Source organism: Lucilia sericata, unplaced genomic scaffold (assembly GCF_015586225.1).
Source record: "Lucilia sericata isolate MDLA Ls3-8-SP2 unplaced genomic scaffold, ASM1558622v1 Contig000056F_arrow, whole genome shotgun sequence".
In the NCBI taxonomy this organism is placed as follows: domain Eukaryota; kingdom Metazoa; phylum Arthropoda; class Insecta; order Diptera; family Calliphoridae; genus Lucilia; species Lucilia sericata.
In genome coordinates this window covers 220,569-236,479 of record NW_023994092.1, presented here as the reverse complement: position 1 = coordinate 236,479, position 15,911 = coordinate 220,569, and the positions used below count along the sequence as shown (strand labels likewise).

At 33.3% G+C, this 15,911-nt stretch overlaps 1 protein-coding gene across 4 annotated transcripts in view; it reads left to right on the top strand.

Annotated features, from left to right (window-relative positions):
- Positions 1 to 15,911, top strand: part of LOC119616074 (protein cappuccino) — an 82,654-nt gene that overhangs the window by 27,192 nt on the left and 39,551 nt on the right. For all 4 annotated transcript variants that reach the window (XM_037972222.1, XM_037972221.1, XM_037972223.1 and 1 more), the window contains one exon: positions 13,955 to 14,524. In XM_037972222.1, the coding sequence (XP_037828150.1) occupies positions 13,955 to 14,524 (570 nt within the window). The remainder of the gene's footprint in view (positions 1 to 13,954; positions 14,525 to 15,911) is intronic.

Genomic DNA, 15,911 nt, shown 5'->3' with positions numbered 1-15,911 from the left:
GTGGATGAATGGATGGTTGGATGAAAGTATTTGTGTTCTAACACACCTTTGATTTCGAAAATTGCTAAGGGCTGGATCAAAATTCAAATACAATACAGACGGCATAGAAGCCTTATATGTGTTGGAGTACTTGTGAATTTTTTTTTTTTTTTTTGCAAAATGCAAATATTTTTGTGTAAAGAATCTCAAAAGCTTTTTAACAAATACTCGTTCGTATTCAGATCAAAACAGGCGGTATGATGACGATGAAGATGTTGAAATAGCAGTAACAGCAATATGTACTCGTAACCAGATTCATACGTACATACATACATATGTACATCTAAATAAAACGAAAATGAAAATCCTTAAATGTATTCATTGGTTTGTTAATTTAGCAATTTTCTTTTCAAATTATTTTCTAGCATCTACTATTACTACGACTTTTACTAAAATAAAACAAAAGTTAAAAAAAAATTATAAGAAAAACTGAATTAGACAGAAAGTCCAGACACACACATACACAACACATTCATTTCTACACACTTCAGACTCAGTTGGATTTGCTTATTTTTTCGAATATTTTTGCATTTTTTTTCTACTTTCATTTTGGGTGTGTATTGTGTGTAGTATGATTGTATTGTTTAAATGTATTTCTAAATAGAAAATAAAAAAGGATATCTAAGTTCTTTATTTAACAAGAGGTAATTAACCTTTTGACTAGAAGCAGCTAAAGTAGGAGTAACATCAGTAGCACTAGCTGCTGCCATAGTAGCAACAACATCATCAGCAGCAGCAACAATCAAAGATAACTTGAATAAATACCAAATTATTCTTAAGTGTATTTGAAGTATATTTGCAGTGTTTAACTTTTCTTTCTGATAACAAAATACAGAACAACAAGAACACACCAACAATTTCAGGAGCAAATAGTACAGACAAAAAAAAGTAACATTTTCATTATTGACACATTTTAAAATGTTTAAGCCAAAGAAAAAAGTAAATAGAGAAAACATAAAGACTAAAAAGTTTAAATCCCAATTGTAAACACCTCATGACTATATACATACATATAAATATTATATATGTTTGTTTTATGTTCGCAATCAGTAGTTTTACAAGGAGTCAATGTATCCCTTTAAAACATAATTTATTATTTCCAAAATGTCGTAGTTGAACTTTATTATTTTAAGTTCATTCGAACCTTAATATGTAAAGCAGAAAGGTTGTTAATCGTAACTTAAGGGTGCCCAAGTAAAATTAAAGGATGTCAATGGTTCTTTAGCTTTTCTTTCAAAAGCAATTTACAGTACTTTGGTATTGTAACCTAAGATAATCTAAAAATTTCAAACTAGTGAAAGCCTTCCGAAACGTTGGAGGCTAATGCACCTTTTTTGAATGTTAACAGTTAACATTTTTGTTTTTAAATATTCATAGAAATAATAAAGGAATTTCTTTAACAGTGATCATAAAATATGTTTTGTCCTTAAAGGTTTCTGAGTTAACCTAACTGTGTCCGTCCGTTTGTCCTTAAAAAAATATTGGGACCAAACGTCAATGGATATTATTATTAAGTTTTAAGTTCCTAACTATAAACAAGTTTGATTTGACAATAACCCCCATATGAAGTCCTGATCAAAAATTTCTTTCAAATTTTATGTTGATTGCTCAATAACACAGGCCAATAAATTAAAAAATTCCAGAGACCAAAGTATACTTTCCTAAATGATTGAGCAATACTGAATCCGAATCCGGTTTCATTATCCATCATATCATGTTTTACAGATATCATGTCGTGATGTTTGAATATATATCCATAATTGACTCAAATCCCAGGGCCACTTTTCAAAAATAGCTTTACTTTCTTGTTTTAATGGAATGTATAGATTTCGATACTGCGTATAAAAGATTCAGCGTTTCGTTCAAATATTTGAATTTGTTCATTATTAACCATTTTTGGATTTTATTGAACTTATACCGTTGTTTATAAAAATTCCTCATCTAAGGACGATTTATTTTGGTATACTATGGTTTTATTAGAAACAACAAATATTTCCTGCTGCAGGAGCATAAGGCTTGCAGGCGGAACTATTTAAGGCAAGAGTAGTTATTTGAATACTTGCATAAACTATTTGATGAAATTTGGCGGAATGAACATAAGCCCAAAGACTGGTACCTCAGCGTACTTGTCCTATGCATAAAAAGGGCGACAACAACAGAGGTATAACTCTCCTTCCTATCGCACACAAGGTTCTGTCAAGCCTAGAAGTGCTTGTACATGGATCGGCAGAAACATGTACAAAAATTGCCACCGACGTGTAAAATACACAAAAGGCGGTGGTGAGTCGTCTAGTCAGCTACCAGCCGGCACGACAGGCTTTCACGTAAAGCACTTTGACATCTGATAGATTAAAGGCTAAAGCCAACGAAATAATTGGTGCATACCAATGTGGTTTTAGCCTGGCCTGGAAAGTTGACAAGAGAAAAAATTTACACATTATGACAGATCCTGGAAAAGACTGAGGAAAAACAGATTGACAGATACCATATTTTTTTGATAATAAGGCAGCATTCGACAATCCGATACGAGTAAAAGTCGTTGAAGCTATGTTAGAGTTTGATATATCTGCAAAGTTGGTAAGGCCAGAACGAGTAGTACGAAACGAGGATTCAGACCTTTTCAACATACTTCTAGAGAAAGTACTGCGCGACGCTGCTGTATATAGCACATGCACAATTTATAGTAGAAACCACATGATTCCGGCATATGCAGACAACATCGATATTATTGGGTTTGGCAATGAAAGTAAAACAAAGTTAATGGTTTCAACAAACAAAAAACACATAAGACTGGGTCAATATGTAAATGTTGATGACTATAACTTTCAGATAGTAGAGAAATTTACATATATACCTCGGTACCGCCATAACTAAAACCAATGATAACTGTATGGAGAAAGTTCTCTCTACAGACAAAACTTACGCTCTACAGAACGCTAAAACACCTCTCCTTTTATATGGTGATGCTGAAACAAAATACCCGGGACTTTTTGCGTTCATGGAGAATACCGACATCGAATGAAGCATGACCTGTTCGAATATATGATGACGCCAACATTATAGCGATTACAATGAATCGGGCCGGCCAAATCTCCGATGGAAAGATCTATGAGAGGAGCATCTTTCAAACTTGGTTGCGAAATTGGAGAAGAAGTTCTGAAGATCGAAGCGCATGGAAATCTATTTTACGTATGGCTTAAGATCTAAATGATTTGGGTTTGCAGTAGTTTATTTAATCATTCAAATATGATTGATTCAATATTATCGAATTTTGATACTAATTGATCAGTTTCAATGAAAACAATGATTTAAAAATAAACTACTTATTGGACCACCCCGTATGGCTAACTTTAGACAACAGCAAAACTAAAAAAAAAAATTGAGCAAATATTTAAAATAAAGATGAAATTCCCATTTTAAATAAAATTAGCAAATCTAGCAACACTTAATTTCATATGGCACAATGAACAGTTGATATACATATAAGTAAAATGAAAGACTTAAAAAAATATAAAATAAATTTATTTAAATTCTCACTTGACCAAGAAATTAAAATATTCAGACAAAGTCTGAGGATACGAAAGGCAGAAGGAACAAATAAAAATATTTAACAACAAACAATGAATACATTCAAGGACACACTTGTAGACAAACAGACAATACATTCATAGAAATTGTTATTTGTATTGTAAATAATGTTTCCATACATTTGTAGATATTCATATATGTATATAATCATGAATACATACAAATGTTTTTAAACATACATATACGAGGGTGACTATTTACGTCATGAAAAATGTATTTACGGAAACTGCCTTTATCATACGATCACGATAATGTGAGCTCCTTTACATGGACAAATATTGGTTGACAAACTCATTTTCTTGCACGTAGTTCCTTAGAATTTTCCAATCAGTGTTCATGAGCTTTGTTATATCTCTTAAAACTTCGCTGTAAAGATATTTGGATTAAATTTTCGACAAAATCCTCTTAACGACAAAAAAAAAGATTCCAGCACTTCACTTTCCTCGGCAAGTGTTCCTCATTCCTCTAAATCTGTTCGTCCAATTTTAGAGTATTCGATTACGGTTGTAGATTTAACCTTACAATTGCCTAGGTCACCCTCGTATACATGTGAATAAATGCATAAGTAACAAAACAAAAAGGACAAGTCAAAGATACATTCTCCAAATTACAACTACAACATCACCATTACCAACCAACCATCCATCCATCCATCCATTCATTTATTCACATTAAACATTCTAGACTGCAAAAAAACCAATTTGAAAAGCAAATACAAATTCCAACACAATAAAATGAATGAATGAGCCGACCGAACGACCAAAAACAACAATTCTGATGAAGGAAATGAAAAATATAAATGTATTCATTCCATACGAGTACATACATACATGATCAGGTGGCATCAGCATTGATAAATTATTGTATTTGTGCGGACAGGGAGGGGTATAGTTTTAGGGTTTCTGGTTTCTGTGAAATTTGAACATTTGAAAATGCATTGAAAGAAACTGTCACACCAGCAATAAAGCGAATTCCTTTCCTTATATTTTTCATAGGAACAGTAAATAAGTAGTAATAAAAGTTTAACAAATAATTTCCAGGAATTTTCAATATTCGTATAAAAATCCCTATATTTTTTGTCAGCGTAATACGATTGCCTTTTCAGTGGGAGGTGAGGTAAATGATGGTGGCATAAGTGGAACGAGATAAATGAAAATTAGTAAACATGCCCTAGTAAACATTCACACATTATATAAAGCAGTTGGTTTTGCAGATGTCCCAAAAATACTTTCATATTTGTATAAACTAGAAATACATTCATACGTATACATAGAAGGACATAGAAATCTTAACTGCCCATTGATCATTTCTTTCGGTCATGAAAGTTGTAAATCGGACATTAATTTTTATAACAACTTTAGCTGAGCCTGCTACGCTCATTGGACGAAATTAAAACAGTACATTTCGATCTCCTTCATAGGAAGTTCTTTAACTTTATGTCATTAGATCAGATAGTCGTGAAAGGAGATTTTGACACACATACTTCCGAATATTGCAAGAAAATTACTTTTATTCTCATAAATCTGTTATTCTTAATATCAATATTGTGCTAAAATTCCATATAAATAAGTGCATAAATTACTTTGCAAAATTCATTGAGAGTGGATCCATTGTAGGTCTTAACCACTTATAATTCCTGATGCACCAATTTCCCCAATTAGGAATATATTAAGACCTTTCGACGTTGAAACCGTTGATAAGGCACGCTTACCACATCATGACCCTACATCAAATGGGTACCAAGACTATCGGGAGAAGTCGGCAACGAAAGGACGTATGTATTAACTTTAAACGGAGGATTACGGGCACAGCTGTACAAAATTGGACGTGCGGACTCAGACGAATGTAGAGTATGAGGAGAGAACAATGAAACTCTGGAACACTTTCTTTGCCACTGTCAGGCATTCGTCGAAGTTAGATTCAAATATTTTGAGAGTGATATTATTCAGGAAATAACATTCCTCACGAACACTGATTGGAAAATTCTTAGGAATTACGTCCAGGAAACTGAGTTTCTGACCATTGAATGATAATACATTCAGTTAAAGCAATGTTTTTTACCAACTAACAGGCCCGATAGTGGTTTGAATGTATTTCTTTAAAATTCGGAATGAAAAACCTAAAATCCAACCGATATTTTCAATTGAAAAATGTGTAAATAAAGTTTATCATTATGGAATTTTTGATATTTCAAATCCTTGCTTTTATGATATTTTCTGAACCTTAATTAAAAATTTCTCATTTTCAATTGAAAAAGGTGTAGTTAAACCTTATCATTAAGGAATTTTTGTGCGAAATTTCAAACCCTAGTTCTTCTGTCTTGAGAAAAAACACGCTTTCAGTTAACAGCAAAAAATGTTTTCTGGGTGGTGTCAAATGCGTTTTGGAAATAAAAACATGTTTAGAAGAATGAATATAAGGAAGATATTTCAGTTTCTTAACCAACACCATCATTTAATAAAAATTTAAAAAGGCCCATAGAAATTCTTATATACATACAGTACATACACGTATTCTGTGAAGTCGAATCGATTACCTTTAAATAGAGACATTTTCACCCACAACCAACACACAAACATACACACATTCGAACGATTAGGGCATTGCCATCCAAATGTTATTTGGAATTCACACATCCTTTATAGATTTCACAACATACACAGACACTACATGTTTATATCTAAAACACATACATGTGTGTGTGCATACATATGTATTTGTTTACATCCTTAAATTTTGAGAAAAAATGATGCAGAAACAAAAAAAATGGAAAACAACAATAAAGAAAAATGAAGATGAACAAGAAGAGCTTGTTGAGAATAAGCTCTCATGTTGATTGTTGATAACAAAAAAAAAAGGAAACACTTAAAGGTAATTTCTTTACCATATTGTTGTTATTGTTGTTGTTATTACTTCTTTTGTTGTTGTCGATTTTACTGTTGTTTATTTATTTAGAATGTGAGTAGATGTGAGTATTTATTCTAAATGAGTAAAATGTAATTTAATTTAACAATAATACTTACAATGTTTTTACATTCTTTGATTTCTCACACATAACAATCTACCACCAACAACGCATGGTGTACGTATTTTGATTACGGTAAATTGTTTGAAATAAATATTTATCAATAGAGAATAATGCTGCATACGTTAGGGGGTTTTAATGTTAGTTTTCTTAGTGCATACTTTAGGCTGTGAAATAACAATTTAAATCAATAATTCTATTAACTAACATATAGTTGTTATTTTAAACCTTACGCTATTCAATTGTCTTTGAGTATTACTATTTCGACAGACACATGAGTACCCTTACAATATAATTTTATTTGCATTTTTTACATTTTACATACTTTTATAAGATTTTTCATTAGATTCATTAAATAAAATTTACCTTTAGGCAAATGCATAAGGTATCATAACATTTTTAATGAAAAGATAATATTATTTTTTACTCACATGTAATTGCTACAATCAACTTCTGTACATGTTTTAATGTTTTCTTATTTTTTGTATTTAATTATTTTATTTTGCTGAACAAATGCATTTTTATAGGAATCGTTTAAAATTTTTAAATATTATTTAAAAAGAATACACACATGTACTCCTTTGAAAATTTTGCATATATTTGGGTTAAGGGCCACTTTTTATAAAACAAATACCATTCATTAATTATAAAAATATTTTTTAAGGGTAATTTTCGCGGTTTTTTTGTTTAAATTAATAAGAGGGCCTTAGATATTTTCGAGATCTAACTTACAGATTCTTGTATAAGACATGCTTTCGAAACTGTTTCTATTTAATACATATGTATTTGTATCGCTAAGTGTATGCGATATTTATGGTGACTTTTAAGCCCTTATTAATAATGTTAAGAAGAAGCGATGTGCTAATTTTAATTTAAATATCTAAAATTCTTATTTTCCTGGAGTATAGGTATATTTAAATATTACATTAACTGTGTTTGGAATGTATATATTTAATTTAAACAATTCACAGACTATTTCATCGTTTCAAATATGCCAGCGTCCTTAAAATATGCTACAATTAATTTCATAAATAAATTTGAATGTGTGCTTTGAAGGTAAAAGGAATTTATAACAGCTTCAGCTTGTTTGAATTTAAATTGCACATAAATAATTAAAAAATTAGCCATTTACAGTGGTGTTACAACAACTCGCATAATGTTACCTCCCAACAGGCAGTTGGCCAACAAAATACTTCAGGTCAAAGCCTCAGCTCTTCAGATACCGCAGCAAAGTAGAAACAATCATGCCACATCACAGCGACCCACCCACAAAACAGTTACTTAATGACCATTTTAAAACAATGACAACAATAAAAATAAAAATTATAAAATGCAATAAACATTTGTTAACAAAAAGTTAAGAAAATTACAAAACACCTCGTCTATAGGATCGTTTAAAAAGTCCCATTGGATAAATAACGCTAAATGATGGTGACTATGCTCCAACAACAAGAACACACACACATATAATTCTAGCGAAAACAAAAACGTAAACATTTTAAAGGAAAAGGAAAAACACACGAAGGCGAAAACGTGAAACGTTATACGTGTAGACATTGAATATGGATATATTCCTATTCATTTAAATGAAGGGTCTTGTTTTTGCTTTAGACAAGCATTTTGGACAAAACAAAAAAAAAATAAATAAACAAAAACTCAAAACATGAACAACCAACAAAATAGTATAAATGAACGATATGAATGACGGACTGAATGAATGAACGACTGAGTAGATGATGGTTTTTCACTTTTAGATCTACCGTTATATTGAAAGGGTATATCATGATTATTATTGCGTTTGTAGTACTTTGAATTATACTATATTTACTACTACAGAGAGTTCAGTGTGCATGCTGCTTGAGTATAAGTGGTGCCATGAGCAATACGTCAACCAAGGCTCTGGAAATTTTGCTAGATATTTCACCCATTGATACATATATACATATAAGATATGAGGCGGCACTTACAACCGTCTCATAACTTTATTCGAACTGATCAAACACGGTTATAGGACAAATCAATGTATAATGAAAGCATTGGAAGGCTATATACAAACATCTAACATGCCCTATCCCATGCCAGACACAGAATATGTCGGGAACTCTGAAACAAATATCCCAGATACAATGTCATGGTCAGGTGGAACATTAGAGCAAATATTCGTATGAATCCGTTACTATAAGAATGGCTCTAAACTGGGGACAAAGCGGGCCTGGGGTTATATATTGAAGACCCAGAAACATAAATGTCGTTTACATAATCAGAACACTAGCTTCCAGGTAAAAGTGCGAGCAACAACATAAATTGGATTTGAATAAATATGGTTCCAACATGGGTTAACGTATTTACCGACAGCTAGAAGGCATATCTATCTAAGACCGTATTGGATTGCAAAAAAATACTCTCCCGGATGTAAATTTTACACCATATGTGTACCAGGACTCTCGGGAGTAGGCGTCAACGAATGTGCTAGCTTTAAAGTGAAGGGAGCTCGACAAACGCAAAACCATTCGGCTCAACGAGGCCTTAATTAAAAATATGAGAGAAAATCCTATAAGGCTTTTTGAAATAGTGAAAAGGTGGGTAGAACCTAACGAGAGCTGGACGAAAAGCCTCCTCAACATGAGCAAGTCTGATGTTAGTATGATGTAATGTACACAGTGGACACACAGGATTACGGGTACAACTACACAAAATTGGACGTGCGGATTCAGATAAATCTAGAGCAAGTAGAGAGGACAGTGAAACTCTGGAGTTCTTTCTTTGCCATTGTCTGGCTCTCTTGGGAGTGATATTATTCCGTTAAATACGGAATAACACGAACACAAATTTGAAAATGTTCGGAATTTTGACCAGGAAACTGATTTCTGAACATCCGACTATAATAAATTAATTTTCCATGAAAAGGAGCGTACAACAGTATTGGTATTTCTTCGGATTTGAAGTAGTTAAGCCTAAAACCCCAAAAGTGTATGTCAATAAACTTAGCTTCCGATTTTACTGTAAGTCCTAGTCCTTATCCACTAGAAACCATACTTCTTGGATTAAAGTCACGTAGATAACATATTTCTCCATGAAATGGATGAATTCATCTGTTGATGCTTCATAGTCATGCAGAGACTTTTGTACCACCATTAGGCCACTTAGATGTCACATTGTGCTTCTCTGTGCGTATAATAAGTCCAACCTGATTAAGTCGATAATTCGATAAAACTTGAAGAGAGATGTTGGAGACGAAACCAATTCTGATTTAAAGATCTTTATCTTTTTTCTTGCCCCTTATGCATCACTGTCCAGTCTTCAGCCTCAAGTACCTTTATACCCAACATGTAGAAAACAAAAAAAAACTTTATTGATTTAATGTTTGTGATGGGTATTTCAAATTCGTGGTTGCCATTAAAAAAACATTCTTAATTGTTAGTGTGATATTTTTTGTAGTTGTTTTTGTTATTGCTGTTTGTTTTGTTATTAGAATTTTAAGGGGTTTTTGAATGTTACATGGACCACCCAAGGAAGAATTTGTATTTAACACGTAAATGTTTATTTATTTTTTGGTAAACTTTTCACGGACCTACACGCAAATACTACACGTTTGCAAAAGAAACCTTTTTTTCATCCAGGGTAGATGTTAAGGGCTTTTTGTTGTTGTTATTGTTGGAGTTTTTATTCTTGGCCATGTTTAAAGTTAAATTTTAATTAAATCAAGTTGTTTAGAATGCAGGGCAGGAAAGCGTCCATACAAATAAACGACACTCATGGGATTCTTTGGAGGTGTGTGTATATATGAGTGCGTGTAGCTGTGTTTGTATGTGTATCTTCTTCATTGTATAGGCCTTCTTTACAGAATCCATAGACAACACAGTCTGGCTGTTGGCAACATCAGTTTTCGTTTGCATAACCTACACAATTTTGTGGCATTACAAGTTAATGCTGGTATTTAAGTACAATTTCCAAAAATAGATAGATACACATAATTGACTCTGAAATGTAGCCTTTTCCCAAATACAACTGGAAGCTCAACTCTTTTGACGTCAATTGAAATGAAACATACATACATACATATGTACGCATATTCCTTTGCATGAACAAGTGGCATGTGGTGGTTGCTGTATTTGCGAGAATTTCGAAGCAATACTATAATACTTTGACAAATTTCCATATTCGAGTCAAATACCACTTTTGGTATTTTTGTCAGTTTGTTGTTTCGAGCATTAAGACTTCAACTTCAATGACACCTCTGAATGAAATTTTAATTTAAACGAAAAAGTGGTCGAATCTCATTTTTCAAATACAAGGAAATCGATATTCTTTTCAAACGTAAGCAGATCAACTTGCAAATTTTCTATGACGAATAGTGTTATGGACTGTTTAGAAAATATGTATGGATGTGTAAGTATTTTCTTTTACTTTCACATCTATTATTGAGATCTATCTTAGAAGTTCAAAATTAACTAACTTAGCAACTTCAAAATCATCAAGAACGTAGATTTTTTACATGATTTGATATTTAAATTGTATAAATGTTTTACGCCATTCCTTTGCTTATATCAAAGTGTCAGTGATGACACAGGTCCTAGTGTAAAGTACCATATGTTCGGTTAATACTTTTGAAAAATATATATCCCTTGAAGCACTAATTTATGGTTGATTTGTATAAAACAGGCCTTGTTGTTGTTGCTTAGCATTTAAGCAAAATAAAATACGTTTATCCTTTTGACTACATAAATACTCATTGCAAAGGAAGAGTTGGGAGTTGATATTTAAAGGTTCAAGTATCTTAACAAATAATTAATGCACATTATTTTTTACATTTTCTTCTGTGTGTTTTTTCTCTTTTAATTTTTTTTCTTTCAAAATTTAGAAGTTTGTTATCTTGTGAAAACAATGACCCATTTATGGATTGTCTTCATAATTAACACCTGCAAAAATATTAATTATTATATTTTTATATACGCAGTAAATTAGAAAATGTTTTCAATCAAGAAAAAGGAAAAAGTTATTGTTTTTCGTTTTGTGTATTGTTAGTGGGGGAAGGATGTCCTGGTGGTAGAGTTAAATATTTTTGGTTTAGCAAAACCCAACGTTACTCTTAGTATATTATTTAAGATATTATATGACATTCAAGCTGACAAATTATTACAAAATCAGTTATGTTTGATTTTCTTATCCATATCGACCAGTTTCTTGTCTATACTCAGTTCATAATGACGGAAACCATGAATGTTGCCCACTAGTATGTCATAAGTTTCAACAACTTCTAACATACCAGCGTAGCCTCCCCTCGGAGCATGTTACCATAATAATTTTCCCCCATGTTGGTGTTATTGTAATCCGTCGGGACCTTAAACTGTTGGTGGTTAATGTATCCTCGACCATATTTTGGAATGATTTGTCCTGGAGTCGATCCAGGGCGCCTTTTAATCTGGTATCACTTGAACCGGTAGTCCACAGGACAGAGTTTTGGATTTTATCTTGTCCCGGTTATTGGAGAGTTGCACGAGGTGGTGGTTTAAGCCCAAAATCGCAGGAAGAGGATGTTGGTTAAAACACTGATGTACGGTGACTTTTATACATCTGTATAAGTTCGGTGGAATTGCCGAGGCAACAGATACCCCGCAGAGGAGTAACTGTAAGACTAAGCAATGGAAATAAGTTGGTTTCAAATGGATATAAGGTATGCGGGCCTCACCCATCCTTATAACTAGAATAAGTGCATCGGATATTTTTCTCAATGAATCTTCTTATTCATCCGAAAGATTCATTGAGAAATCCATCCGTATAACTAGAATAAGTGCATCGGATATTTTTCTCAATGAATCTTCTTATTCATCCGAAAGATTCATTGAGAAAGTTACAGTTACTCCTCTGCGGGGTATCTGTTGCCTCGGCAACTGCACCGAACTTATATGGAATTATAAAAGTCACCGTACATCAGTGTTTTAACCACATCCTCTTCCTGCGATTTTGGGCTTAAACCACCAAATCGTGCAACTCTCCAAAAACCGGGACAAGACAAAATCCAAAACTCTTTCCTGTGAACTACCGGTTCAAGTGATACCAGATTATAAGGCGCCCTGGATCGACTCCATGGTCTTATACCAGTGAATTTTCCTTCCTTGTCCGGGTATGTTCAGGATTTACTCTGTTCATACCAAATTTTACACAGTGTGCTCTCTGTAAGTAAGATGGATATTCGGATGATGGATTCATTTCGATGTACCCTAGGACAGTGGCAAATTAATTCCTCCTCATCATCGCATAATCTGCAATAGTCCGGTATATTACTATCCCACTTACTGACAAAGACCCTAACTGAGCAATGCCCCGTTAGCATTCCTATCAGAATCCTTAGACTTCGTTTATACAGTCCTGTAAGTATTTTGGTAGCTCCCATATCAAGTGTTGGCCATAGGACCAACTACTGTTCCAGGACTGGTTTATGATATCACGAATTCTTACGAACATCAACCTATAATAGTGACAAATGGGTGGTTTTACCATCCTTTTTCTGTCATTTATATCAAGGTTGCGTCCGCAACATCATTACCATGCACTAACAGTATTATAATGTTCCTAACGGAATTTGTACAATCTTCAACTAGGCGCGAATGTACAGTGCGACAAGCCAATGCTCTGAGAGGAGCTTGACTATCGACGTAAATTGTCACAACCGACCCCTGATCGATATTATTCCGTATTATATCTGCTTGGAAGACCTTAAATTCGTCAGGGAGTCTGAAGGGCCGTTTTATGTTCCAATTTCAAATCGTTAACTATAAATTATATCATCTACGCTACTCTATTAGGGAGAGTTTTTTGACTGATGCTTGACAACTAAAACTGGTGATTTTACTCCAGCAAACAATCACTTTTTGCTGATTTTAAAGGTTGAACATAAACTACAAGACGCACTCTTGAAATTTGAATTGAAGAAACTCTGTTGAAATCGCATAATTTTAATTGGACCTCTTTAATTTGGACTATTGTACCTATTCTTCATCGTCTAAACTACTTCTACAAATACATAAAAATATCCTCAAATTTGGAGCATTTTTAAGTCGTCCATTCGTCGATCGTGTGCAATACCGAAGGCTAAGGAATATCGTCTAAGGACGATCCCTTAACTGTGAATTCTTTTGATTAACCACATCCAACTTAAGTCAAGCTTCCTGGGAATCATTCCTCCCATAGTCTGCTAGTTGTTAAGAGTTATCACGCACCAGAAATTATCTTTTCTTATATACAGTTTTTCATTGTTTCTTTCCTTTCGTTAATATAATGTTTCTCTTCTTTATTTTTCAGCTTCAACGGATGCCAAACATTTGCCAACTTTACAATCACCAAACCTGCCAACGAACACTACTACTTCAGCTTCTACGAACAATACAACATCAACAACAACGGAAACGCAATCAACCGTTATAATTTCATTTAAATCATCCCAAACACCTGTTCAATCTCAGACACCATTCTCAAATGCTGGGACATTCGAACAGCAGCAGCATCACTTCCACCAACCACAGCAGCAGCAGCACCTGCAGTTAGAACAGCAATATTCCGCATTAAACAATGACGATACGATAACAGAAACAATGACACACACAGCAACGCCTTCGCTGGCTAACAGCAGCCACATTAGTACGACAGCCCAAATGGGTTCACCAATCTGTACGCCAAGAACTCCCAAAAACAATGTACTGAAAAAAGTGGCATCTTTTACACTTGAAAAATCAGCGGGTGGCAGTTCTAATAGTAAAATCAATAATGGTGATCCCAACTCGGGCATGTCAGGACAACTGGAAAATATCGGCTCGAAACGTTCAACTTTTGTGCCAGAAAAGTTAAGCTTCGCTGCATATGAAAAGTTTGAAGGTAAGTTTAAGTTAGTTGAGTTAAAGCAAAAAGAAAGCGCCAACTAGTGTGAGCAGAATGTGTTTTCGCATTAAAAAGTTACTTTCGTTTGCACTTTCGTTACTTATCATTATTGCTTATACATACTCATATACATGTGTGTATTAAATGCTATTTGACCCAGTAATTCTGGTTGACACTATCGTGAACTTAACATTTTTCCTGAAATTTAATATTAACTCAGCAATAGTTTGTTTTGTTGGATAAAATATCTGTACTTTAATGTGAAGTACTAAACTCTTGGTTACTTTGAAACACTATAGTGATAATTGTCCTCTCGTTAGATTGACGGGGACATACAAAGTTAACAATTTATTATATTTTTATTCGTTAGTCGTTTATGGAAATATTATCGAAATGGCATTCTGACAACTTCTTAAGCTGCTGGGTCTTTACCAAATATTTATTTTCAATAAGGATGGGTACATTTTAATTCTTTCAAATCTTATTTACTTTAACAAGTATGAAACAAATAAGAAAAGAATAAAAAAAATCATTACCTAGGAAAACTTTTGTTTAAGTAGTCAAAAATCAATTGAAACTGGGTATGTGTGTGAATTGATTTCCACCTACAATTAGTTTTATTTTCACTTGAAAAGATTCAAAACTTTATATTGTTTTGTCTTAAATTTTCTTAACAAATACTTTGAGTTATTGAACCATTTTATTATGGTTTAAATTAAGGTAGAACGCACCAATTAACTTTTAACTTTAAACAAACACTTATTTGACTTTCAAGCCTGTATTAGTTATTTTTTTAAATGCCTATGTAGGATACGCAGATACACATACAACTTTAGCTATATCGTGGACTTACGATAATGTACGTTCACTAGCTGCAAAACAAGTTAGTTGCTGTTGAGCACCATTGGAGGCCAGGATATAGCTGCTCAGCCATTTGAAACTTTTTTAAATTTGTATACAAGATTTAATAAAATTGATTGTGACCAATTTTATACATCAACAACAGTGAATGATGCATATAAATTAATAATGTAGAGGAACGATTTTTATCCTTGCGTTGGGTCCGAGTTCGCCAAATCATCAAATTCCGTTTTCAAAGAAGATTAAACCCAGTGAAACCTTAAATGATCTTGATACCCTTTAACAATTCAGAGCCATTGAATGCAGCAAATGTATCACCTTACTACGTACGAGTTCATCAACTTATGCCCACATGATCAGCTCCCCCCGAAAACAGAAATTAGCCCGCAATAATTCAAGCGCTAGGTCGGGTTGCAGGATCTTAAGCAGCCAACGGTTGTGTTCTAGGGTAAATTGCGTAAAAACCCTGAGGTGTCGCATCTGAACGCCGAAATTACATCAATGAACGATAAGCAAACTGAAG